The sequence below is a fragment of the Lipotes vexillifer genome, unplaced genomic scaffold (genome assembly GCF_000442215.2).
Source record: "Lipotes vexillifer unplaced genomic scaffold, Lipotes_vexillifer_v1.1 scaffold1761, whole genome shotgun sequence".
Classification (NCBI taxonomy): Eukaryota; Metazoa; Chordata; class Mammalia; order Artiodactyla; family Lipotidae; genus Lipotes; species Lipotes vexillifer.
In genome coordinates this window covers 10,914-36,165 of record NW_006777503.1, presented here as the reverse complement: position 1 = coordinate 36,165, position 25,252 = coordinate 10,914, and the positions used below count along the sequence as shown (strand labels likewise).

The window sequence follows — 25,252 nt, the reverse complement described above, 5'->3', positions numbered from 1 at the left end:
CCACTGGACCACCAGGGAAGTCTCCCAAGCATTCTGCTTTAAGTCTGGGTGTAAATTCATCCTTGAATCAAACTGGAGGTGGGGTTTGAGTCAGGCAGAGTTTCCATGCCTCATGACTATCATAATTCCTCTTATGCAAAAATAGCTGATCTTTTAAGACCGCCAATTGTTCCATTTATTTACTTAGCAAATATTGAGCACTGACTTCATGCCAGGTTTTGTGGTGCAAGCTGGGGCATCGATCAGTGACTTGCCAATTTAGTAGGCATCAGTCCCTGCCTTCATGGCATTTGTAGTCTGGAGACAGACATTAAACAAGTTATCATGGCGCTGTGGTTGCAAATAATGGAAAGTCAGGAGAGGCTTCCCTGATTAAGTGATGACTCCACTGTGATGAAACTGGGTGACTGGAATTAACTAGGGACATAGACAGGGTGTGGGGAGAACATTTCAGGTGGAAAGAATAGCATGCGCTAAGGTCCTGTGGTTAGTAGAACCATTGTTCCAGTGAATGGAAGGGTAGTCACGGCTAGTGCACTGCGACTGAAGCGGGCCTGGTAGGGAAGGAGGCTGCAGAATCGTTAGGAGGCAGACCACACTTGGTCTCATAGTGGAAGATTAGGATTTGGTTTCCTTACTGAGAACAGTGAGAAGCCACTTGTTGATTTTAAGCAGGGAATTGGAACTGTGTTCTGAAGAGGTCCCTCTGGCTTCAGTGTGGAAACTGCATGGGGTCGGGGTGGCGGGGAGACAAGGGCGGATGTGACACCAGTGAGCAGCGGGACTCCTGTGGGCTGTGTCGTGGCGGAGGCCACGGAGCTGGAGAGAAGGGGCGTCCGGGAGGATTTATGAGATTAGATGAACAGTGTGGAATATGGGGGCGGAGAGTCCCGAGAAATCATCCCGCATAACTGATGCCTGGTGACCCACTCCATGAGCATAAGAACACAGAAAAAGAGCCCTATCTTGGGTTGAAAAATAGCAGTTCAGAGGCTTTGCGTTTCGGGCGCGTCTGGCTTATCTTCCCTCAGCTCTGAGCCCACCTCAGACACCGTGTCCTCGACCTGGAGGCAAACTCAGACCCTCTCACTTTTTGAAGGACCAAGTAGGTAGCAGGACGGCCAAGTCGCCCGGCCACAGCGTGAGAAAGATCCAGAACTGGCCCTATGCAGTCTGGAGGAAGAGACGAACACTAAACACGCAAGTGTATTCCATCCGGACAAACGCGATCAGCAACCGACCCCAAGCCAGCAGAGGCGCGAAGGCCAGCTTGCGAGTTTTAGGGATAATGCACCTTCTGCGCATGCCCGGGGCTGGCGCGTTCGCGGGGCCAGCCCGGATGACGTCTTCTCGCGGCGTCTACGTCTGACGTCACTTTTCGGCGCTGGCAGGAAGAAGCGCTAGGCGGCGCACGTGGGTGGCTGCGCGGCGGGCGGGTACATGGCGGGCTTTGCAGGGCTGGCGCTGTGCGGGCATGAGCTGGTGGTGCGGGGCGGCAGCCGGTTGCTGGCCACCTCCACTTCGAGCAGGTGAGGGGTCTGGGCCTGGAGTAGGAGCCAAGGCTGCGGTCGCGCGTCGGGGCCTTGAGACCCCGGCTCTCCCGCACAGCCGGGGTTGCACCCGCCTTGGGGTGACCCCGGGGAGCCCCGCTACTACCTGTGAGCTCTCCGTTGCCACCTGGGCCCGGCCGCGTGCCTGCGCCGCGGAGTGTCCGCTCTCCGTGCCTTTCTCCCAAGACCCGCCCAGGGGTCCCGTAGCCGCCTGCCCAGGGCCCCGCGCCCTCCGCGGTGGGTCTGCGGCGCTCTTTGAGGGTTCGGCGCGAGACACATCTGGGCTCTGCGGGGTCCGGGGGACGCTGGTCAGACCCTCTCTGGAGAGAGGGGTGGAACACTTCCGGCTCTGCGGGGTCCGGGGGACGCTGGTCAGACCCTCTCTGGAGAGAGGGTTGGAAGGCAGCCCTTGGGGAGAGGGCTTTACTCCCGGGGACCAAGTTAGGCGCACCCCCTCTCTCCCCTCCCTCTTCCTGCGTAGGTGCCTGTTTCCTCCTCCCAGCCCACATCCCTCGACCCCGCCCTACTTGCTCTTCGGGGCTGTTGGGTTTTATCTGACACCTCCTCGCTCGGGGGGGTACTCCAGAGCCGCTGCGCACACCTCCCTAGTGGCCCATTACAAGGTCCTGCTTTTGTTTCCCTAATTTCACGCCCCTTCCTTATCGTTCCCGGGATTTTTAAATCAGTAAATATTTGTTGATCGAATAGTCTTGACCCAGGAGCCTCTTGGATATTAGTAGTGGTAAGTTTCGGCCCCTGTTTTCTTTCCCAGGGTAGTTTTGATTCTTCCATACTTGAAACAATGTGTCTCTCAAATGTAAAGATACTCTCTGTGTTCTTTGTTCAGTGTTTGGTTTCAGAGATCTAATAAGATGTTAAGTTTAGATTTCACAGATTTATTCACAAACCTGTTGTCTGGCCCAGGTTATTTTGTTTTAGAGCCTCGGGGTATCTAACACATGCCACAGTGAGAGATGATGGCTAAATTAGACTCCATCTGGTTGCTTCATTCCATACCTTTTGAGGAAATCTAGTGGCTGGCTGGCACAGTTTCTGGCTTGGAGGACTGTTTCGCTTCCTGGGCTGCAGTGTGCCACGTGAAAAGAGTTTGGCTGCAGTTACTTTAAAGGCTATAAATTTGCACGATGTCTTCTCTGTGCCAGGCACTGACGGGGGAGCTCAGGGTCTGATAGGGAAGGTGGGTGGCTTCTATACTGGTAAATGCTTGGCAGCCATGGGAGCTTTTCTGGGGCAGATGAGACATTTTTCTAAACAAGTAATGGCGGTTTTAAACTTGGGTGCAAAAGACCTTCTGAAAACTCAGTAACATCAGAATATAACTTATTCTTACATAGCCATCTTGCACTGATGTTCTGGTTATCAAAGAATGGTATATTCCTGTTTTTGTCTTCATTTATTTCACTTAACTGACTTCTATGGACAGACCATATCAGTTATGTATGGCAAATATAAATAGGTTAAGCAAATAAAGCTGTTCCCTGAAATATCTTATGGAGACAGTTTCTTGTGGATAAGACCCTTAGTGAGTATGCAAATATTTTTTTTATCCAGGTTAAAAAAAAAAAAGAAATGAGCATTATAATTAAGGAAGTGCTTCCTTTAAAATGTTTCTGTTATTTTTTTCTTTAGTGATGATGACAGCCTCTTCATATATGATTGCAGTGCTGCAGAAAAGGAGGCACAAGAGCATAAAGGGTGAGATGGTAGGGGAGCCTCTTCAGGGCTGATGCATGGTTTGAATAATGGGACCGTTCAGTCTAAGGAGTAAGCTGTTGTCTTATTTTCTGAATTCTTCATTTTTGTTACCCGGCTGTGTGGATAAACCGGGGACCACCTCAGGAGAGAAATGTGGAACTACCTTTCAAATTCAGCATTAAGAATATTAGCACTTTTTAAAATACTTTAAATTCGTTTTTGTCAGTAATTAACTATTTTATTGGCACTTTGAAATAACAGGGCAATTTTAAATGCATTGAAAGCAGGTGTATGAAATTAACTTTAGCTAATTGAAAGATAAGAGTATGGTTTTTAAAAAAAATTTTATTGGAGTATAGTTGATTTACAATGTTGTGTTAGTTTCAGGTGTACAGCAAAGTGAATCAGCTGTACATCTATACATGTATCCACTCTTTTTTAGATTCTTTTCCCATATAGGTCATTACAGAGTATTGAGCAGAGTTCCCTGTGCACTACAGCAGGTCCTTATTAGTTGTCTATTTTATACATAGTAGTGTGTATATGTCAATCCAAATCTCCCAATTTATCCCTATCCACCTTTGCCCCCTGGTAACCATAGGTTTGTTTTCAGAGTATGGTCATTCTGTATGGTGGTTTTCTTTAGAAGAATCGGGCTTGGGGCCCACTTTATTTTCCTTAATAAGATTTGATCCCTGCGTCTAGTTGTAGATCAGTTCATGTCCTTGAGGGAGTGGGCCTCTGAGGGTCTTTGCAGTTCAGGCCTAGGGATTCTGGTGTGTATGCTGAGAGACTTTTCTGTTTAATTAGCTTTACTCCTTAAAAATTAGAGTGGTTTTTAACCTCTCCATGTCCCCTTAATATGTTTTATATTCTGGCTACATGAACCTCATCACATTTTCTACGTCCGATCGTGTTATAAATGCACAGGGCTGGCCTGGAGGGCGCAGCCTCACTTGCTGAGGTAAGGCCTGACCTGTCCCCTCTCTTTCTCAGGGAGGACGGACAGCCCGTGGATAAGGGGAGTGACACGATTCTGGCGTCCACCTTCTCCACGTCTGGCAGCTATTTTGCTTTAACTGATGACAGTAAGCGTCTGATTCTTTTCCGTACAAAACCATGGCAATGTCTGAGTGTCAGGTATGAAATGCTAACGTTGAATCATTACGATGTTGAACGCACGGCTTACACTTGCATGCCAGTAACAATAGTGACAGTAGCGATATTGTAAGAAGCTAACACAGAGCACCAGTTCTGTGCCAGGAACTGTTTCGAGTGCTGTACTTGTGTTAACTGATTTAATTCTCATACCAGGCCCATGAGTGGGGCGGGGCGGGGCGGGGTTCTCACCCACACGCTGCTCAGGAAACTTGGAAGCAGTTCCAGTTACTCAGCTCAGCTGGGCCCTGTCCTGGTCACTGGCTACAGAGTCTGTGCCCCTGGCCACTGTGCCGTCGTGCTTTCCAAACATTGTTCCTCCAGTCTTGTGGTGGCAGAAATAGAGAATGCCAGCATGCCCCCTGGGAGTGTGTCAGGGGCTTCGTGTAAGTTAAGGTACCTGGGCCACGTTTTTTTTTTTTTTTTTTTTTTGTGGTTCGTGGGCCTCTCACTGCTGTGGCCTCTCCCGTTGCGGAGCACAGGCTCCGGACACGCAGGCTCAGCGGCCATGGCTCACGGGCCCAGCCGCTCCGCGGCATGTGGGATCCTCCTGGACCGGGGCACAAACCCCTGTCCCCTGCATCGGCAGGCGGACTCCCAACCACTGCACCACCAGGGAAGCCCTGGGCCACGGTTTTAACTTGGTGAGTTTTTAAGTCGGTGCACTTACTTGAGTATCTCAAGAGTTGGGGGCTCAGCATTGATGGGAGATGATGTCAGTAACTCAGCAAGAACATAGCTGTCACTGGGCCTGGGTGTTTCCTCCTACCCAGCAAAGTCCTGTGATTCTCTTCCGACTTTTTATTCTTCTCCTGCATCTCTCTCCATCATTTCCTCAAAGGGAGGGGGCACTGCGGTTTTCTGAGCGCTCGCTTCCCGAGAGCTTCCTTGTCTTTGGAGAGGAGGTGGGTGATGCTGACAGTCGGCTGGGGGCAGATGTAAATTTCCTCTGGCTTTGATAATCTCTTAACTTGCACCTTCTCTGTTTCCTTAGGAGGGTGCAGGCGGGCTTTATTTTGATTGTTCTTTGACACTGATGGAAACACCCACGTGGAGCAGAGCCGGCCTTCCCTTTCTCGCCTCCCTGCAGCTGCAGGGTTTAACTGCCCTTTCGTAATCAGAGATAAACGTGTGCGGTTATAACGTTCTAACTACTGAAGGGCCAAGGTCAAGGAATTTCCTGTTGTAGCCGACTCACACCTGTATTGGGACAGCTACACTTCTAAGATTTTTATCTTATCTTATTTGCTAAGAAAAGGATAAAAAGCCAGATTCCAGGTGGCATCAAAAGCAAGGAATACCCACTCTGCCCTTGATTCCAGTCAGGTTAAAAATAAAGTCCAGTAACTTTACTTCATAAAGTCCAGTAACATTACTTCATAATACACATTTGTGTATTAGGTGGGCAATAGATGCTCATGTTTTAAAAGCTTAAAACAGAAAATTGAAAGGATGTACGGGGAATCTCCCTGCACCCGTGCCCTCCAGCTACTGCCCACAGTCAGTTACAGTTTCCAGCCCCAAAATGACTTTTAAATGTGTGTTGCCGTGTAGCCACAGGTTAATTGATGATGAACTGCTCCTTCCTGCCGAAGTGAATTCACATCACCCTTAACCGGAGAGGCCTGTGAGGCAGCATCTTCCTGCCAACATAGCTGGAACATTAGCGGGTCACTTAGAGCACAGACGATGTCATGTATTTTCGGGGTTCAGGGTTGAACATCGCCGGGAACGTTGGGGTTTCTGACCCTGAGCTCCCCCACAGGGATCCTTGCAGGTAGCCTTGGTTTTGCTTGGTTTTGTAGGGAGCGGGGAGGGCAGGCCCACGACAGTGATGGCAGGTGATGGTAGCTGATGAGGCAGCCAGGGCTGCCATAACAAACACCACAGCTTAAACAACAGGTATTTAGTCCTCACAGTTCTGGGGGCTGAGGTCCAAGATCAAGGTGTCAGCCCGATTGGTTTCTCCTGGGCGTGGCTTGTAGATGGCCACCCTCTTGTTGTCTCTTCACATGGTCATCCCTCTGTCCTGTTTTCCTCTTGTAAGGATGCCCATCACACTGGATTGGGGTCCACCTGAACAGCCACATGGCACCTGAATCACCTCTCTAAAGGCTGTCTTTCCAAATACAGCCACATTCTGAGGTCTGGAGGGTTTTTAGATTCCAACATGAATTTCCGGGGTTGGGGGACACAGTTCAGCCCGTAACAGTAGTTAATCTCCTTTCTTGACCCTGACTGCTGTCTGTGGAGTCTCCATACCTTTCTCCAAATACAGCCACATTCTGAGGTCTGGAGGGTTTTTAGATTCCAACATGAATTTCCGGGGTGGGGGGACACAGTTCAGCCCGTAACAGTAGTTAATCTCCTTTCTTGACCCTGACTGCTGTCTGTGGAGTCTCCATACCTTTTGTCAGATTCTCAAAAAGGGGGCTTTGCCCCAAAAGATGAAAATCAAACGATCTAAAGGAACCTGGCAGTAATTCTTTTGCTAAAGTAAAGGCTGTCTGGCCGTGCTTCTGGTACGCCCACTGGGGTACCTTGAGGACATGCAGACTGATTCTGTCTGCAGCGTGATGTATTAGAGCTCTGATCGCCCTCCAAGGACATCCATAAATCTGCGTCTGACCCCCAGGTTGACGAGGGGACCTGTGCAATGATCGGAGGACCCAGGGGATCAGGCCTGGGTCAGAGGAGACTTGGGGTCTTTAGGTCTGGAGGGCGTGTTGGAGGTGCACCCGATGGAGCTGATGGCAGAGGTGTCTGTGCTGGTCAGTACTTTGTGAAGAGTAGCAACTGCGTGCAGTCCCGTCGTTTTCTTGACCTTCCCTCTTCATGGACGTTTCTTACCTGCATTTCACTTGTTCTGCTCTTTCAAAAAGTGCTTCAGTGAATTATATTTTCTCAGACGTAACTTTTCTCATTTATCTGTACAAGTTGCCAAAACTGAATTGCCAAGTCTGAAGATGTGTTATTTGTAAATTATGTCGATTATCACAAATTGCCTTCCCAAGGGGTTTTCCCTTTACCCCCCAGAGTGCAGGAGCAAACACCTCACACCCCAGCACTGAGTAGCATCTAACCTTGGGCCTGGGGCCGTGTGAGAGAAAAGTGGGACCTTGCGTGCTTGCCTTGTTAGGAGTGAGGAGAGCAGCCTTACCCTGAAGGCCTGCTTGTATCTTGTGAGCTGATGTCTTACGCCCTTTGCTTTCCTGCGGGCTGGTGGCTCCTTTTCGCTTTGATTCTGTGTTGGGGAACTTGGTTTTTTCCCATTTGTGTTAAACGAGTCCATCCACTGCGGCTGCCCTGTCACCGGCCATCCCATATAGCGTCGCGTGCCGAGCGAGACACTGTGGGGGAGCCTCGGCCGACAGGCTCCCCCAGGCCACCGTCCAGAGCTGCCACGGGCGTGCTTGTGTGCAGACCTGCCCCTGTGGGGTCTGCGGGAGGGCAGCTGAGGGCAGGTTCGCAGGTGTCCTGTCTGGTCCCTGGAGCAGTGTGGTTTCCTACCACAGCAATTTTTTCCATTCTCCCCCTTGAATTTTTGTGGTTCATGTAAAAATTTGGAAACCTCAGAAGAGCCCAAAGTGGGAACAAAAACAAGTCACTGTGAATCTCATCATCCAGAGATCCTTAGCGAGAGACACCACTCGGCCTCCAACTCGGCGTTTGTCTCCCCAGCACCTGCCTTCCCCCTGCGACAGTTTCTTCGCGGGATCTGTTTCTGCCCCTGGAGACCTGCTTTGTCCTCTTAGAGATCACCTCCTCCCAGGCCGTGAGGCCACGGGCCTGACCTCTCTTTGGATGAGGGTGATTCTTCACTGAGGGGGTGCGCCCACTGTTAGGGCTCTTGACCCCTGGGTCCCTCGCAGTCACACTGACCACTTCTGTGAAGCGTGGGTGCGGGCGCAGGGCCTGCTGGTGGTGGGGAGAGTTGGTGGCCAGCTTGCTCTCACTCTGTAGGTGGCAGCTCTGGACTTGCTAGAAGGCAGACGTGGGTGAACTGCCACTTCTGTGTGCGTTCCGCGGGTGGGTAGAGATTTCACTCTGGATGTGGGCATGGTGGTGTCCACACTCCTGGGTCCTGGTTCTGGAGCTCCTGCCCTTCTGCCGGGGTGGCACGGCAAGCGCCCAGGGCTCCTGGGGGGGCTCTGGTTGTTCTAGAAGGGTCCTGGCTCGTGCAGGGTCTGAGGAGGGAGCAGGGGGTCTGCGTGGCGTCGGGCTTCTTAATGAGAGAGTTTAGGTGAGGCCTCCTCGGGAGCGGGGCAGGGCGGGTGTTCAGACGACTGGTCCCCGTGACCGTGCCTGGGTCCCCCTACCCCGAGGCCTGTGGGTGTGGACTGAAGGGAAGGTGCCGTGTTGTTTTGTCTCTGGAAGGTTGTGTATCGGAGCTTCTTTCCACGTGAGACCCAGTAACACTCGGGGCCGTAGACCTTAGCGGTCTCGGTGCTGGGCGTTTTCCCTCTAGTCGTTCTCTCTTGGCTTTTAAGTTGATATCAGCAGAATAACTTTGTGTAGGAAATGCTTGCATTATGTGGTGTGGAAGGTATGATGTGATTGGATGAAATTAAGGAGCCAGATTACAACTGCAGGACCTCCCTCGTGTTGCAGCCTTCGGATAATGGGGCCAAGGGGCTGGGCCGGGGCGAGCCCAGGGCAGGGGTCGAGTGTCTCCCGTTGCCTTTTCCTGTGCGTTTACCCTGAGCTCAGCGCCTTTCCTCTCTGATTACGCTTTTGCGGGAGAGCAGGGTGAGTTGAAGTCGCCGGGGCGACGACATGCAGTGGGCGGTCCCCCCCATGCTGGTCTAGTGGACGTCACCCTGGAGGGGGTGCAGCAGCTCTTTACCTTTGGAGCACAGACCCCTTTGGGATCTGATGGGCCCCCTCAGAACGGCACCCACCCTCGGTACATCTGACGTCCAGTTCATCCACATTTGACCGGCCGGGGCCCCGAGCGGCTGTGGGACCTGCTCACAGCTCAGAGCTTGCTCTAGCAGCCCTTCCTCTGTCCCTGGCAGGGAGGAGGGGGCCACACCCACCCTGGGGGGGCCTGGGCCTTGAACCCAGTGACTCTGTGGAGCGAGGGAAAGCGCTGAGGCCCCAGACCCCATGGAGGCCGAAGGTTGGTGCCCCCGGGGCTCGTTCTGCTGGGGCGGCATGGCCAGCCACCGACGGTCCTGTCCGCCACCTGTGTCCTGATGCCCACGGGTCCCAATTCCTACACCCATCCTGCACAGCTGAGCCACGTCCTGGAATCGTTGCCAAGACGGGTTTAGCCTGAGAAGCTGGAAGCCCCCAGCTGGCAGAGGACACAGGGGCGAGATGCAGAGTGGGAATGGGGGGGCTGCAGTGGGGAGGGGGCCGGCTCTGGAGGGCTCACTTCCTCCTGGGGTGGGCGAGCTCATTGGGATGCAAGCCTGTTGCCTCCCGAGGACTATCCTAGGCCGGTGCCCCCTAGGAGGTCGTGCCTCCCCCTCCGCCCCCCCAGGCCGTGGCCGCGCTCCGCGCAGATGCTTAGTGGGCCCGTTAGGCTGTGCAGCCGTGTTGCTGGTGCAGCACAGGCCGTTTGTTTAGATGACGGGCCCGCTGCGAGTTCTGATCAGTCTTGACCTGGGGTCTGATTCCCTTTCCTTGTTGTTGTTTCTTCACGTTCATGGCCTCACGCCTCCTTGCCTGGCTGCACCGGACGGAGGAGTGGGGGCCGTCCAGCAGCTGCCAGCCCCGTGGCGGCTCCTGGAACCCAGCGGGGCCTCCCGCTCGCTCCTCTGTCCTCTCGCCCCTCCCTCCCGAAAGGCGGAAGGCGGGCGGGGCTCTGATGGGCCCTGCGTGGGGGGCATAACGTTCAGTTTCTGTTTCAGGCTGACGTCTGGAGTCCCGGCTGCTGTGAGCTGGGTGTCGTCTGCACGGACGTTAGCTCTTTACGGGGACAGTGGGTCCCCTTCCAGCCCTCGGGTGACGGCAAAGCTGAGACCGGCCCTTCTGTGAAGAGGCCACGCGTGTAGATAAATGCAAGGTGTTTTCGTGTAAAGCAGCATTATGGCTTGTCTCTAACATAGAATGAAAAATACGGGTACCTTGTCGTGGAGAGCCTATTTTGCTACCTGGAAGACGTCCCAGTAGAAACAAAATGAAAAATGGTAACAGGAGGAAACGGCATGACCCCGACCCGGGGCGAGCGGGCCGGCGGTGGGGCCTGTGTCACCACTGTGGTTTTGCTCCTCGTGGCTGATGTCGTTACTGGACCAGCTCGCAGACGTGACAGCTCTTGTGGCCCCGGTTCAAGGATTTGGACTTGTGATGCGCCCCCAGCTCTCGGCATTGCGGCTGTCTCGTGTGCGCACGAGCAGCGTGTGCAGGATCCCGGTCGAGGCGGCAGAGCCGACGGTGGGTGGGCGGCGCGGAGGGTGGGGTTCTGGATGGGAAGCCGGCTGGGGCAGGAGGGCCCTCCGCAGCTGTGGTCGCGGCCCAGAGCGCATTGGCGTTTAGGAAGCTGGCTGCTGTTGTACCCTCGACGCACGGGGAGGCCGGGGAGCCCCGCCCCCAGCACTCTATCACGACAGCCTTCAAATACACTGTCAAGCTGAGCGGGTCTCACGTTGGCCACGTAGATACCCACCACTCAGATTCTGCCATTAGCACATTTTTAAAAGAAAAAATATTGCGAAAGTAAGTTTTGTCTGAGACATTGGCTCTGTTTCCATCCTTTATGTTTTTGGCACCGTCTTCGGTGACTGCCACATGGCGGGAGCCTTGCGGGTCAGCGGGCGGCCCTGGCGCCAACCCGTAGAGGCCGACCGTGGGCGTCTCTGGCCTTGTAGGACTGTGGTGAGGCGGTGCACAGCCCTGACCTTCACGGCCTCTGAGGAGAAGGTTCTGGTAGCAGACAAGTCTGGGGATGTTTATTCCTTTTCGGTGCTGGAGCCGCACGGGAGTGGCAAGCTTGAACTGGGACACCTGTCGATGCTGCTGGATGTGGTACGTGGGCGACGTGCTTCGTTGGCTACAGTCCGGCTCAGGGGACGAGGAGGGGGCGGCCTGTGTGCCAGGTGGGCGGGTTTGGGCTCTGCTGTGGGCAGGGCCCCGATTTCAGAGGTGAAGCTGGCAGCAGGCTGAAGGAGGACGGTCAAGTTAGGGGCAGCTGCGTGGTCTAGACGTGGGGGAGGCCCAGGTCGGGGAGACGAGGGGGAGGGGTGTGGAAAGAGCAGGCGTCCTCCGAGCCCCCGAGCTATGAGCTGCCCCCGCAGGGGCCCCGAGAGGCCCACGAGGGCTGGGCTGTGGCCAGGGGCGGCGGGGCAGGTTGGGACCCTGCAGGGGCACACAGGAACTGGGGGTCGTGAAGGACAGATCACCAGGACTCAGCGACGGGCTGGGCCTGGGGGCTGGGCCTGGGGACGCGTGAAAGGAAGGAGAGGGAGGCGACCGGGCGGGAGCGGGCACGGCCGGGCTGCGGCAGGGAGCGGGCGCGGGGCAGCTGTGGCCCTCGGGGGACACCGGAGCTGAGGCTGGGGTGGCGGGCGGGGCCGGCCATGCCGACCCGCCCCTTCTAACCCTTGTGCACAGGCCGTGAGTCCTGACGACCGCTATGTCCTCACCGCCGACCGGGACGAGAAAATCCGGGTGAGCTGGGCTGCGGCTCCGCACAACATCGAGTCCTTCTGCCTTGGGCACACCGAGTGAGTGTCCCCTGTCCCCGCACCGTGTCCCCTGTCCCTGTCACCCCAACTAGTGAGTGTCCCCTGTCCCCGTACCCCCACCGAGTGAGCCCCTCACCCTCCACACAGGGAGGCTCAGGTTTGAAATGCAGGCGGACCCTTCAGCTGGGGAAGCTGGTGGCGAAGCGAGAGGTGCCTCCTGGGAGGAGGGGACCAGCCTGGATGGCCTGGCCTGCATCGGTTTGCTTCCTCGTGGGGCCCCGTCTAGCTCCCCCCTGGTCCCAGGGCTTCAGAACCTTCAGAACCTCCTTCCCTGTTCAGAATGCATTTCCCAGAGGTTTTCTTGGTGGCACCGAGGTCTCAGTCCCCAGTGCGTGGTCACCGCAGGCCAGCACCGATGCCCTTCAGCGCCTGGCAGTAGAGTCAGCGGTCAGTGGGGGTGTGTCGGGGGACGAGGAACATGCTTCAGCAATTGAAATCGTCCAGGCAGGCGTTGTTGCTCTGTGATCTGTCTTCTGGCAAGTGAGCGCTCGTTTAGTAAGTGAAGTTTGACGTCATGTGAGGGTGGCGTTTCTGAAGAATGTTGCTCTTCTGAGGCAAAAGGCTGATTACAGTTTGCAGGAAGGAAAGCACTTAGTTTAACTGGCTGAAGTGTTTTAAACTCTACGTTATTTGAGGCAGGGGAAGAATTGGTTTTTGACTGGAATGTAAACGTTGACCTTAAAGGTCGATGGTTGCTGGGTTTGTACGTCACGATAGCGTTGTTTTAGCTTTTATTCAGTTGTCTAGTAATCCTGCGAGCAGAGTTACTGTAACCGGCCAGCCCCCCGCCCCGTTGCCGTCTCTCAGGGGCCTTTGCTGCTCCCCACCCCACTGGGCACGCTGTGCCTCGGGGCCTTTGCATATGCCATTTTCTCCACCGGGCAAGCTCTTGCCCATGCTGCCCAGCACCCTCCTTCACTCAGCTTTCCGCCCGATGCCACCTGCCCTCTCAGGAAGCACCCCTCCCCCCAGCCCCTCCCTGCTGGGCTTCTCAGCCTCTGCCGGCCAGCTCAGAGCCATGAGCCACCAGGTCTCAAGTGAGATGTGCCAGTAGTTAGTGTAAAACGCCTGATTCCAGAGACAGTGTGAAAAAACAGTGTAAAAATAGCTCATTATTAATTTGTTATATTGATTGCAGGTTGAGATGATAACATTTTGGGTATATTGAGTTAAGTCAAAACATAGTATTAAAATTAGTCTCACCTGAGTCTGTTTACCTTTTTAGCGTAGTTATCAGCCCCTTGGTGACTCACATCATGGCTGGGGCTGTGTTTCTGTTGGATGGGCCGTTCTGAGCCTCCGCGGACATCCAGGGTCTCCTATGGCCTGTCTCCCGCCGAGTCCTAGACTTGGCCGGGGGGGGGGGGTGTCTTTGTCAGGCTTGCTCACTGCTGTCTGCAGCCCTCAGCACAGCGCCTGGCACGCAGTAGGTGCTCAGTGGATATTTCGGTGAATAAATGACTGATTGTTGCTCCTTAAGAGTCTTGGTGAAGGCCCTGGAAACTGTGGTTTCCACTCCTTTCTTGTAGAGACGTCGAGGTGGCTCGTACCCGCTGTCGTGAACGTGCCATTGTGGGGGACACAGGCTGCATTCATCCTGCAACGTGTCCTTGTTCCTTTTTGAGGGCCTTCGGGGAAGGCTGTCCTGGGGAGGGAGGGTGGCTGCAGCCAGGACGGGGCCCAGGCTGGGGTGAAACTCCAGGCAGCTGGGATGGGAACCAGTGGAGGTGAGGGAGCCACGGGGGCCCCCCTCCCAGGGGTCCCCGGGCGCCCGTGGGCTAGTGATCGCGTTAGATGCTGGTGTGCACGCCTGCAGCCCCGAGCGGGTTGCTCGGGTGAGGCTCGTGGGTGTGACTCTGGCTGCGGTCAGTGGCGCTGCCCCCCTTCCACCCGGCCCTGCTTGCAGGTCACCCTGGTGTCACAGACCCCGTTGAAGCGCGTGCTTGGGCAGCTCCCGAGCAGGGCAGACCCCCTGGGGCCTTCCTGGCAGGCGCGGCTGGGGAGTGCCTCTGGGCCCGAGTGATGGGGCGTGCTCCCCACGCAGTCACGCTACCCCTCTCGGCTTCTGTTGGGGTCAGGGTCCGAGGTGACACGGGCGGGGCAGAGTCACAGCAGCCGGGCTCACCCTCTGCCTCTCTCCACCTGTAGGTTTGTGAGTCGCATCTTCGTGGTGCCCGACCACCCCGAGCTGCTCTTGTCCTCGTCCGGGGTAAGTGCTCTGCTGCCCATGGGCGCCCCGGCTCCCCGTTGTGGGGGTGCAGCCTGGGGCCTCGCTTGGGGGAGGACCTGTCAGGGAGCAGCCTGTCTTCTGTTCCCAGCGTGGTTGGGAGGTCAGCACGTGCCTTTCCTGGGTGGCCGTCCACTAGGTGGTGCTTGTGGTCTGCAGGGTAGAGCCGGCCGGCCCGCTCCCTGCTCCAGGGCTGTGTGTGTGTGTGTGTGTGTGTGTGTGTGTGCGGGCGCTGAGCCAGAACCCGTGTGCAGGGACTCCGGTCTGAGGGGTCCTTACAGCACCATGACCTCGTCAGAACGGTTGGTAGACGGCCCTTTCCGAATCCCAGAGGGACCTGGTTCCCTCCCGTCTTACTGCTCTCAGCCCTTGTCCCTGATCCGCCCCTGTGTGAGCACGTGGAGAGGGGCCAGGCACTTGGCCTTGGTGGAAGTTTGATCAGTAAGTACAGCAGCTCTGTCCCAGGAGCCAGAAGCCTTAACAGCTGAGTGATTGGTGGCACCTTTCTCTAAGGAATACTCTTTAGAAGGATCATCAAGCAGTACTTTTGCTGAAGTGCAGGTTTTGAGTTCCTAATTGGCTCTGATTCTTCTTTTCTTTTCAAAAGCTCTGCCCACAGCCCTTTATCTTTGTCTTTCCACCCTTTAGCTTTTGATGCAACTCAGGGGCCTGGGGTGGGCTGGGGGCCTCATGGACTCCTGACAGGCAGGCCTTCCAGGCGGTGGCCACGTCCCATTTCCTTCACCAGGTGCGGTTTCTCACAGGTTTTTTACTTTTCCCTTCTCTTGAAAGTGACTTGTGAAAGTAAAGAGAAGAAAATAAACGTGCTGGAGTTCCCAGAGATAGCCATTTTCTGTGAATTTTGCTGTAAGCCTCTTTTACAATAAAAAAAAAAAACTCAGCCACACAGAAAAGTGTAGTGACCACCTTTGGTCTTACCACTTAGCTTTGTCAAGTCCAGCGTTCTGCTTCTACTCCTTGTTACAGAAATGCAGTAGGGCTGGCGCTGGCCGTCCTGGGTGCCCCATCCCATTGCTGTCCTACCTCCTCACGGGCCACCTGGCCCGGGCGTGGTGTGCTGCGTGCCCTGCACGCTGTGAAGTGCAGATTGTATGTTTATGTAAAGAGTCAGATGCTGCTGTAAGGCTTAGAGTGGAAACTAGCACTCCACCCCCCCATGGCCTCCAAGGCAGACCCTGGGAGCCTTCACCTGTGTCCTCTTGATGGCCCGTGTTTCCAAACGCCACGAGTCATCAAGAAACAAGCATGAGCAGTGTCCTCGTGTCAGCTGCTGCCATCTGCATGGGAATCAGCAGTTTCCTGCCTGCGTCCCCTCCCTCTTTGCTGGTGGGCTCCTTGTCTCCTGAAGGTGCCCCCCGACCTTGTTTGGGGCACATGTCATGGGGCAGCTTTCTGAAGGTGCAGGGAGGGTGGTTAGGAGCCTGCCTTTTGGGAGGTGCCCTTCGCCCGCCCCCAGCACTCGGTTATCAGGCAGGTGTACGATGCTCAGTCAGATGTTTCCCTGCAGATTGTCAAGCCGTTGCTCCAGGCTTTTCTCTGGTTTGCTTGGTTTTCTGCCCGCTTTTTCCTTTGAGAAGTCTGAGGCCACTGAGTCTGGGTCCTTCATGTGGGCTCTGATTGCCCTTCTCTCTGGCCGTGTTTTGGGGGCCTTCTCACCCCGTGCTCTGAAGAATGATGGAGCAGGGCGGGGGTGTCATGGGGGCCCTGTAATTAGCTGCACAGTCAGTGGCTCTTTCCGTTCTGAGTCTTCAGGTCCACAGACCTGGGAGTTTCCTTAGGTTCCCTCCCTCTGGAGCCGTCCGCGCCTCACTCTTCCTGGAATTTGTGCAGTTGGGTGTTTGACCCGCTGACTCTTGATTCTTTCCTTTCATATTTTTTCTCTCATGTCCCTGCTCCCTGTTCTGCTTTGGGGGAGATTTTCTCAGCTTTATTTTCCAGCCTTCTCTGGGCATGTTAATTTCTGCTGTGGTTTCTACTTTCCAAGAGGCTCTTTCTCGTCCTTGGGATGTTCTTTCTCCATAGCCCCCATTCTTGCATCCTGAATGTAGACTTTGGATCTCCTTGAGGTGGTGTGACGTGTGTTTTTTTTTTAGGGATTTTCCCGTGTGTGTTTCCTTTCCTCCCAGTGTGTCACACACCTTTCCAGCTGGAGGTTTTCCTCGATGTCTGGTGGTCCATCTGTCCGCTTATGGCATTGGGGCTGGGTTTGCGAGCCCAGGTGTCAGACTCGGGCACGCGGCTGCATCCCTGTGGGAGCCCTCCTGGGTCAGTCAGTCCTCCTTTTCTCATGGGGGTGGGGTTCGGTTTCCTGTCTTCACCCTTTGTGGGGAGGGGTCCCGTGTCTCTTCTCTACGTGCGTCCCAGCGTCCCCGAGACCAAGGCCTCTTGTTCCCATCATCTGTCCCCAGCAGCTGGGTTCTGTCTGCATCTACCCGTGATTGGCTTTGTCCTGTAGGGCTCTGCTCTAAAACACCCCTTGTCGCCTGGGGGGACTGGGGGCGAGTGGGGACACCTGTAGAAGTGCGTTCGTCTCCCTGTTTATCAGCCATATTGACGGCAAGACATTCATACTCACATCCTAGCACCCAGAGATTCCTGCCTTAACCATTCTGGGGAAGTTAATTTTCTTCTTTCTCTCTTGGTCATTTAAATCACACAGAGGTTCTTCTCATCAGACTTCGTATTTGCTCTGCAGGTGGTTGTGGCCTGTGCATGTCTGGTTTTAGTAAAGGGATCCCACTCACACGAGGGGTTTTTCTGAGGCAGATGCTGGCGTGGACCCAGCTTCGTTTCACTCGTTGTCTGGGCCTTCTCCTTAGACGTGTGGCTCTGTTTCCTGCTGTCTGAATGAGTGTTGTAAGAAACGTTTCTTAATATAACCCTCTCCTCTTTTCTGTATTACGGAGGTAACGTTGGTTTATGACGTGTAAGTTTCACGTGGACAACACTGCATTTTGACTTCTTCATACATTACTGTGTGCTCGCCACCAAGTTTAGTCACCGTGCGTCACAGTACAGTGCAGTTGACCCGCTTCACTCATCTTGCCCTCCCCCCACCGCCTCCCCTCTGGTAACCACTACTCTGTTCTTTGTATCTGCATGTTTGTTTTTGTTTTGTTTGTTTACTTTTTATATTCCACGTATGAGTGAAATCATATGATGTGGTATTTGTCTTTCTCCATCTGACTTATTTCACTGAGCGTAATACCCTCCAGGTCCATCCATGTTGCTGCAGATGGCGAGATTTCATTCTATTTTATGGCTCAGCAATGTGTGTGTGTGTGTGTGTGTGTGTGTGTGTGCGCGCGCGCGCACCACATTTTTCTGTTGATGCACACTTCGGTTGCTTCCAGATCTTGGCTATTGCAAATAATGTGGCAGTGAACAGAAGGGTGCGTATATCTTTTCAAATTAGTGTTTTTTGTTTTCTTCTCAGGGGTGGAATTGCTGGATCATATGGTAGCTCTACTTTTAATTTTTTTCTTTTTTTTTCGGTACGCGGGCCTCTCACTGTTGTGGCCTCTCCCGTTGTGGAGCACACGCTCCGAATACGCAGGCTCAGCGGCCATGGCTCACGGGCCCAGCTGCTCCGCAGCATGTGGGATCTTCCCGGACCTGGGCACGAACCCGTGACCCCTGCATCGGCAGGCGGACTCTCAAACACTGCGCCCCCAGGGAAGCCCTATTTTTAATTTTTTGAGGAACCTCCATACTGTTTTCCACAGTGGCTGCACCAGTTTACATTCCCACCAACAGTGCACGGGGGTTCCCTTTTCTCTACATCCTCACCAACATTTCTCCTTTGTTGTCTTTTTGGTAGTAGCCATTCTGGCAGATGTGAGGTGATATCTCATTGTGGTTTTGATTTGCATTTCCCTGGTGATTAGTGATGCTGAGCACCTTTTCATGTGCGTGTTGCCCATCTGTATGTCTTTAGAAAAATGTCTATTCATAGTCTCTGCCCATTTAAAAAAAAATTATTTATTTATTTATGGCTGTGTTGGGTCTTCGTTTCCATGCGAGGGCTTTCTCTAGTTACGGCAAGCAGGGACAACTCTTCTTCGCGGTACGCGGGCCTCTCGCTGTTGTGGCCTCTCCCGTTGTGGAGCACAGGCTCCAGACGCGCAGGCTCAGCGGCCATGGCTCACGGGCCCAGCCGCCCTGCGGCATGTGGGATCTTCCCGGACTGGGACATGAGCCCATGTCCCCTGCATCGGCAGGCAGATTCTCAACCACTGCGCCACCAGGGAAGCCCCTTCTCTGCCCATTTTTAAAGGTTTTTTGTTGTCGAGTTGTAGGAGTTCCTTATCTGCTTTGGTTCTTAACCACTTATCAGATACATGATTTGGAAATATCTTCTCCCATTCAGTTGGTTGTCCTTTTGTTGATCGTTTCTAGTGCTGTGTAGAAGCTTTTTAGATTGAAATAGTTCCATTTGTTTATTTTTTGCTTTTATTTCCTTTGCCTGAGGAGATATATTCAGAAAGGTATTGCTAAGATCAATGTCAAAGAGCGTACTGCCTGTGTTTTCTTCTAGGAGTCTTATGGTTTCAGGTCTTACGTGTAAGTCTTTAATCCATTTCAAGTTCATTTTTGTGTATGGTTTGAGATTGTGGTCCAGTTTTATCTTTTTGCATATGGCTGTTCAGTTTACCCCACACCATTTATTGAAGAGACTGTCCTTTCTCTGTTGTATGTTCTTTACTCCTTTGTTGTAAATTGTCCATATGTGTATGGGTTTATTTCTGGGCTCTCAGTTCTGTTCCATTGATCTGTGTGTGTGTGTTTTTCTGCCAATACCATGCCATTTTGATTATTGTAGTTTTGCAGTATAGTTTGAAATCAGGGAGCGTGATACACTCTAGCTTTGTTATTCTTTCTCAAGATCTTTGGCTATTCCGGGTCTTTTGTGGTTTCATATAAATTTTAGGATTTTTTTGTCTTATGTTTGAAACATGTTGCGATTTTGATAGTGATTGGAGTGAGTCTTCAATTGTTTTAGTTAATAATGTACGTTTAAACAATGTTAATTCTTCTAATCCATGAGCAGGAATATCTTTCCATTCGTTTGTGTTTTCAGTTTCTTTCTACAATGTCTTATTTTTCTGAGTACAGGTCTTTCATCTCCTTGGTTAAATTTATTCCTAAATAAATTGTAAGTGGGGTTGCTTTCTTAATTTTTCTTTCTTTTAGTCTGTTGTTAGTGTGTAGAAGCACAACAGATTTTTCTACATTGATTGTGCAACTTTATTCTATTCATTCATTATTTCTAGTAGTCTTTTGGTGGAGTCTTTTCTATATGTAAAATCACATCATCTGCAAACAGTAACAGTTTTACTTTTCCAAGTTGGATTCCTTTTCTTTTTCTTGTCTGATCGCTGTGGCTAGGACTGCCATTACTGTGTTGAATAAAAGTGGCCAAAGTGGGCATCTTTGTCTTGTTCCTGATAAACCCTCCTTTTTTTGCATTTATGTTATTTTTGGAGCACATGTCAAGGCCATGCCAGTTGACACTCTCATGGGTAACAAACGGATGTCCTCTTTTCACCCATTCTTAAACAGTGATGTGTGGACAGTTGTCACATGCTCATTAACCCCATGTGTTTCTCCTTGTGCGAATGCATGCTCATTGATGGGTCCGTGTGTGTACATGTGTGCATGCGTGTGTGTTCACTCCCAGCCCGAGCATAGCAGGTGTTGTCTTTGACCTCCAGCATGTGACAGGGTGTCTGTGTCCTTGCCCATTTGGCTGTGTGGGGTCACCCATGTTTACTTATTGGTTTGTGCGACTCTTTGCACAGTTGTTACTAAGCAAAGAGCCTTTAGCTGGGAGAGAGGTGCAGTGGACATAGCTGAGTTATTCCCACTACCCGGTGAAGTCTGGATGCCTCATTGGGCGCTGACCCATCCTTGGTGTGTGCAGGACCGCACCCTGAGACTCTGGCAGTACAGAAGCGGCCGCGAGTTGCATTGTTGTCACCTGTCCAGCCTGCAGGAGCCAACGGAGCCCTGGAGCGACAAGGTAACCTCACGTTTGTCTCTGGTTTATAGGGCGTCTCTCCAGTCATGGATCCTGTGGAAAAAACTCGTTTTACGTTGGAAGCGTGTTTTTCCTGTCAATGTAAACTTCTTCCAGCTTGAGAGGAATCGTGTATTTCAGATTCAGGCACCTAGTCATGTAAATGGGAGAAAATTTATATTTTACCACGTTTGCATTCAAACCACTAATTTACAGAAAGGCCTCTAATCCTGCTTGGAAATGGAAAAAATAGTGGTGCCTGGCGGGGAGCTGAGCATGCCCGGGATTCCCTACCTCTGTCCATCGTGGGTCAACCTCATGCCCCCAGGATGGCGCACTGGCCAGTGCATCCCGAGGTCAGGTCAACTGAGCCCTCAGCTGTCAGGGGATCTGCAGGGGAGAAGGTGGGGGCCGCCTTTCAGGCTCTCGGGGTTCTTTGCTCGGATGCTCCCGGGTGGGTGCCCTGTTTGGCTGGGGTCCAGCTGGCCACACGTGGACGGTTCTGGCAGCTTCCAGAGGCCCAGCTGGGCCTGGTGGGGAGGGAGGGTCTGCTCACATGTTTCCAGGGCCTGCAGAGCTGGCCTGGGGGCTAGGGTCATGATACGCAGGGTGGCAGCCCGTGGCCCGGGGCTTTGCCGCGTGTCTAACGAGACCTGGGCCTGTACTGAAGGGCTCTCCACCCTCGTCCTTGGCTTCTCGGTTCTCTCGTCCACCCCGAGACCTCTCTGTAGCACGTGGGCAGGTAGGCCTGACGTGGGTCAGAGCCCCAGCACCCCAGGGCCGCGGCCATGCAGCCCAGTGGCTGCAGGGCCCTCCGGGTCAGTGGCCTCCAGCTGCCCTGGCTGCCCCTGTGCGTGCCTCCGCCTTGGGCTTCTGCGGCCACGGTGCCCCCGTTAGAGCTGTGGCAGAGAGAGGCCTGCTCGTTCTGCCTTCCCGTCTGAGCTCTGCTCACCCCTGACGCCCCTGGACGGCGAGGAGAGAGCGTAGAGGGGAGCAGCGGCCAGGGCAGCCCCCGAGAGCTGTGCGTGGGCCTGCCGTGCCCCCTGCGCGTCTGCTGGCTCCCAGCCTAGGCTGCTTCCTCTGCCGGAGCGTGTGGACGCTCACGTGCATGCCTTTCTTTCCTCCCCGTGTGCTCTATCCTCCCTCCTTTTTGAGCAATTCCATTGGCCTTGGAGATGTGGCACAGCTCCGGAGGGAGGGCCAGAGCCACGGAGCGGCCTCTGCCATCTGCCCCGTGTGTCGGAATTCCCTGTGAGCTGTGTCCTCACCGGTGTCCAGAGAGTCCTGCAGTGTCTTCTCTTTGCCCGTCATGGACCACACGTGGGGACTGTCCATCGTGCAGCGATGCTCGCAGTTTGAGCAGAGCAGCCCGGCGTCAGGTCCTGCCAGGCTGACACCCCTGAAGCCGCTGCTTTTCCTTTCAGAGGTTTGCTGCGTCCAGGATCACTTACTGGCGCCAGGAGGACTGCGTGGCACTCCTGTGTGACGGGTGAGCCTGCGCGGCCCGTTCGGGAGGCTTGGACGGCGACGCTGGCGCGGCGTCTGCCTGCGGTGAACTTCGCTTTACGAGCCCTGCTGCTGCGGGCCGGGTGGCTCCCTTTCTATGCGCTGCATCTCAATCCGCTAGGGTAAAGGGAGCAGGGGCCCCCGGCTGGTCTTTTGTGCAGATAGAATCCGAATGAAGGGTCGGCTGTGGTAGGGTCCCCCTCAGTCAGTCCCAGTTCGGCATGAGAGACCCGTCGGGGGCTGGCAGTGCTGACGAGGTGGGTGTGGGGAGCACCGGCCACTCAGCTGTTCCCTCCTGAGCCTTGTCTGCATGCTGGGGAGGGCGTTTGGGGGCCTCCCACATTGTCACTTGTCCTGACAGCAGGCCTGGGACGGGCGGCTAAGCTCACGTTGGAAATGAGGACGCAGGATTAGAGGGTAAAAAGCCTGCTGGGGAGGGCTAAGCATGGCCTGGGGTCCCGTCCGCTGCTCAGCGGGCAGGGCGGCTGTCTCATCTGCACGTCTTCGTCTTTGCTGCCTAGTAAGCTGCCCCCGGACTTCGGGACTGGAGTGTTCGTTAGCTCACGGTTCCTGGGGTTGGGGAAGCGGGAGTGGCTTGGCTGGGGGCTCCGGGCTCAGGGCGTCCCGAGGTTGCCGCTGAGGTGTTGGCGGGGCTGGCCCCGGGCTGAGTGCCCCCGTGGGCGCTGTCATGATCGTCCCCTCTCTCCCTGGGAAGGCTGCCCGTGGTCTTCCTCTTCCAGCTGGATGTCCCCCGGCGGCAGCTGGTCTACCAGCAGCAGCTGACTTTCCAGCACAGAGTGTGGGACGCCGCCTTCGAGGAGGCCCAGGGGCTGTGGGTCCTGCAGGACTGCCGGGAGGCCCCCCTCGTGCTCTGCAGGCCTGTGGGCGGCCAGTGGCAGGTGAGATTGGCGGCCCCGCTGTTTCCGTCAACCACGCCTGTGCCAGCGGCTGTGTCCTCGGGGGACAGCGGCCACAGGGCTTGCAGCGTGGGTGCAGGGAGCTGGATGCCTGGCCGGGTCCTTCAGTGTCACGGTGCCTGCACGGGTGTCTCGGGGGTGAATTGCTGTCATTGGTATGTATTTCCTGTGGTTGTTCTGCTGACACGTCTTTTTAGGAGAAAAGCCCACAGTTGGTGAGCCCTGGGTGTGTATCCTTAACATTTGCAGCCTCAGCACAGCCTTGCGCTGGGGCAGTGGTCCCGCTGGACAGTGAGGGGGCCCCTCCTTGCAGGTGGCCTGGGTGAGCCTGTGTGTAAAGCAGGGATGTCACCTCCCGCCTGTCCTGTGTCTAAGGTGCCATGGGGAGAAGCAGGTGACACCTGCAGAGCCCTTTGCAAACTTGCATGGCCTTGATGAGCGCTCAGAGCTGCCCGACAGCTCGCTCGGGTGTCTTTATCTGAAAACTAGCAGTGAGCGATGCTGCCAGCTGGTGCCTGCCAGGTTCCAGACACCTTGGGCAGAGTCCTGCGTGGCAAGCCGTGGTCGCTGCCATGCCTGATGAACCGGGGAGAGCGGCCTTTCCGCCTCCTGTGAGTACAGGGGTCACCACTGTCCACCGGCCTCTTTCCAATAAAGGTTTTCTGTTCGTCTTCTCAGTCTCTTCCTGAAAGTGCTGCGTCAAAGAGGGTCTGTGCTCACCTTCGCGAGAACTGGGCCATGTTGGAAGGTGAGGACCCGCCCTGGCCTGCTTTGCAGGGTCATGTTCAGCCGTGGGCGCGGGCGGACGCAGGTTCCAGAGCGCAGAACGCAGCAGGAAGCCATTCTGTGGGTGAGGGTGCAGGGCCTGTGGTGGGTGCAGTGTGTGTGTCTGCGTCCACGTCAGGACAGCAGAGCTGCTGTGAGCCGGAGCCTGGTTGGTTCCCTTAGAGGAGATTCAGGTGCCGAGAGCCCCTCCGTTTGTATTGGCAGAAGGCAGGCTCTTGGGACGCAGCTTCTGGCTGTGTCTGGGGGTGCTTTTAACTCAGCCCTGGAACTCAGGTGCCTTTACTTGAATAAAGAAATGATTGCTCAGAAGACTTATTGGGAAGACAAGCCACTGTCCAGATGGAGGCCTGGGTCCTCCGAGCTCTGGGGACACAAACGCAGCTGCGGTGTGTATAGTCGCTGGAGTGGCCCGCACGTCCCACTGTTTCTGTGGGTCCTGCGGGGTCTGCATCCGGCCACTCGGTGGTTGGCAGATTTCAGGTCCCCGCTGGCTGTTGGCTGGAGCACACCCCAGTCCCCAGCGCAGAGGAGCAGGGGCACGGTGCCGACAGGACACAGCCACAGCCTCTGCTCCTGGCCTCCCGGGGACCCCCGGGCCCTGCATGTCCTGTTAGAAGCGAGTCCTCGGTCCAGCCAGGTGTGGCCACCAGGAGGTGGGCATCCTTGGGGCCATGCCAGAGGAGGCGCCACAGGTCCACGGAGAGCCGGTGGTCACTCGCAGGAGGGTCCCTCCGGCCCACCACGTCCCCCGCTAGAAGCAGAGCCCCTGCGCTCCTGTGGCACGCTGGCACCCATTCTTGTTCCGCACAGGCTCTGCTGGCACGGACGGTGGCTTCAGCAGCCTCTACAAGGCCACCTGCGACAACATGGCCCCGTACCTGAAGAAAAAGGAGGAGCGGCTGCAGCAGCAGCTGGAGAGGAAGCGGCACAGGCGGCCGCCGCGCGGGTCCAACGGGCAGAGCAAGAAGATGAAGGCGGAGCGCGCGCCACGGGGCTGCTCGTCCTAGCTCTGCTCGGCGTGCTCCTCGGGGGTGCTCGCCACCTCGGGGCGGCAGGATGCTGTGCTCGCCCCTCCTGCCCGCAGCGCCCTGACGCAGGCAAAGGGGGGACCTCCTTCCCGACTCGCGCTGGGGGGCGGCGAGGTCCATCCCAACTCAGCGGACCCCTGGGGCCGTGCTGGGCAGCTGGACGTGGGACCCTGGGCTCTAGAATGTTCTGTCGCTGAGCAGAGCCCTCTGGCTGGAGGGAGGCCATGCAGCGTGTTAGCCGCTATGCCTGAGCAGTAAGTGCCTCCAAGCCCCTTCCCTTCACACTGGAGGGCACGTCACCCTGCAGCTGTGGCACTGTCCTTTCCTGCTCGTCCACGCGGCTTCCTCTAGGGGAGCCTGGAAGCGGACGGACGTCTTTGCAGCAGTGCGGTGCACACCTGCGCTTTTCTCCAGTCCCCTCGCCCTTCTGGATGGTCCACTACGCTGTCCAGCAGGCGGCTGCGCGCCGCGGGGGCTGTAAACCTGAGGGGAGTTAAGTCCTCAGTTCACTGGGCAGCGCTGGCTCCGGTGCTCAGGCCCCTCGGGGTGCGGAGAGCTCCTCGCCGGCGCTGGTGGAGACGGAAGCTTGTCTGCGATGCGTGTGGAGAAGCCCGGCTGCACGCTTAACCC

General features: G+C 55.1%; 1 protein-coding gene across 1 annotated transcript; it reads left to right on the top strand.

Moving 5' to 3' along the window:
- Positions 1-1,436: 1,436 nt before the first annotated feature.
- On the top strand, positions 1,437-24,687 carry WDR4 (WDR4 tRNA N7-guanosine methyltransferase non-catalytic subunit). Its single transcript, XM_007451125.1, has 11 exons — positions 1,437-1,529; positions 3,201-3,266; positions 4,263-4,406; positions 11,243-11,399; positions 11,985-12,097; positions 14,267-14,327; positions 20,290-20,388; positions 21,810-21,874; positions 22,607-22,790; positions 23,487-23,556; positions 24,405-24,687. Exons 1-11 carry the CDS (start codon positions 1,441-1,443, stop codon positions 24,599-24,601), a joined length of 1,245 nt encoding a protein of 414 aa, XP_007451187.1. The 5' UTR covers positions 1,437-1,440; the 3' UTR covers positions 24,602-24,687.
- Positions 24,688-25,252: the final 565 nt, after the last annotated feature.

Coding starts and splice junctions, on each gene's coding strand:
- WDR4 (XM_007451125.1), top strand. CDS start 1,441: ATGGCGGGCTTTGCAGGGCTGGCGCTGTGCGGGCATGAGCTGGTGGTG. Junction 4,407..11,242: donor TGGCAATGTCTGAGTGTCAG/GTATGAAATGCT, acceptor CTGGCCTTGTAG/GACTGTGGTGAGGCGGTGCA. Junction 20,389..21,809: donor CGGAGCCCTGGAGCGACAAG/GTAACCTCACGT, acceptor TTTTCCTTTCAG/AGGTTTGCTGCGTCCAGGAT.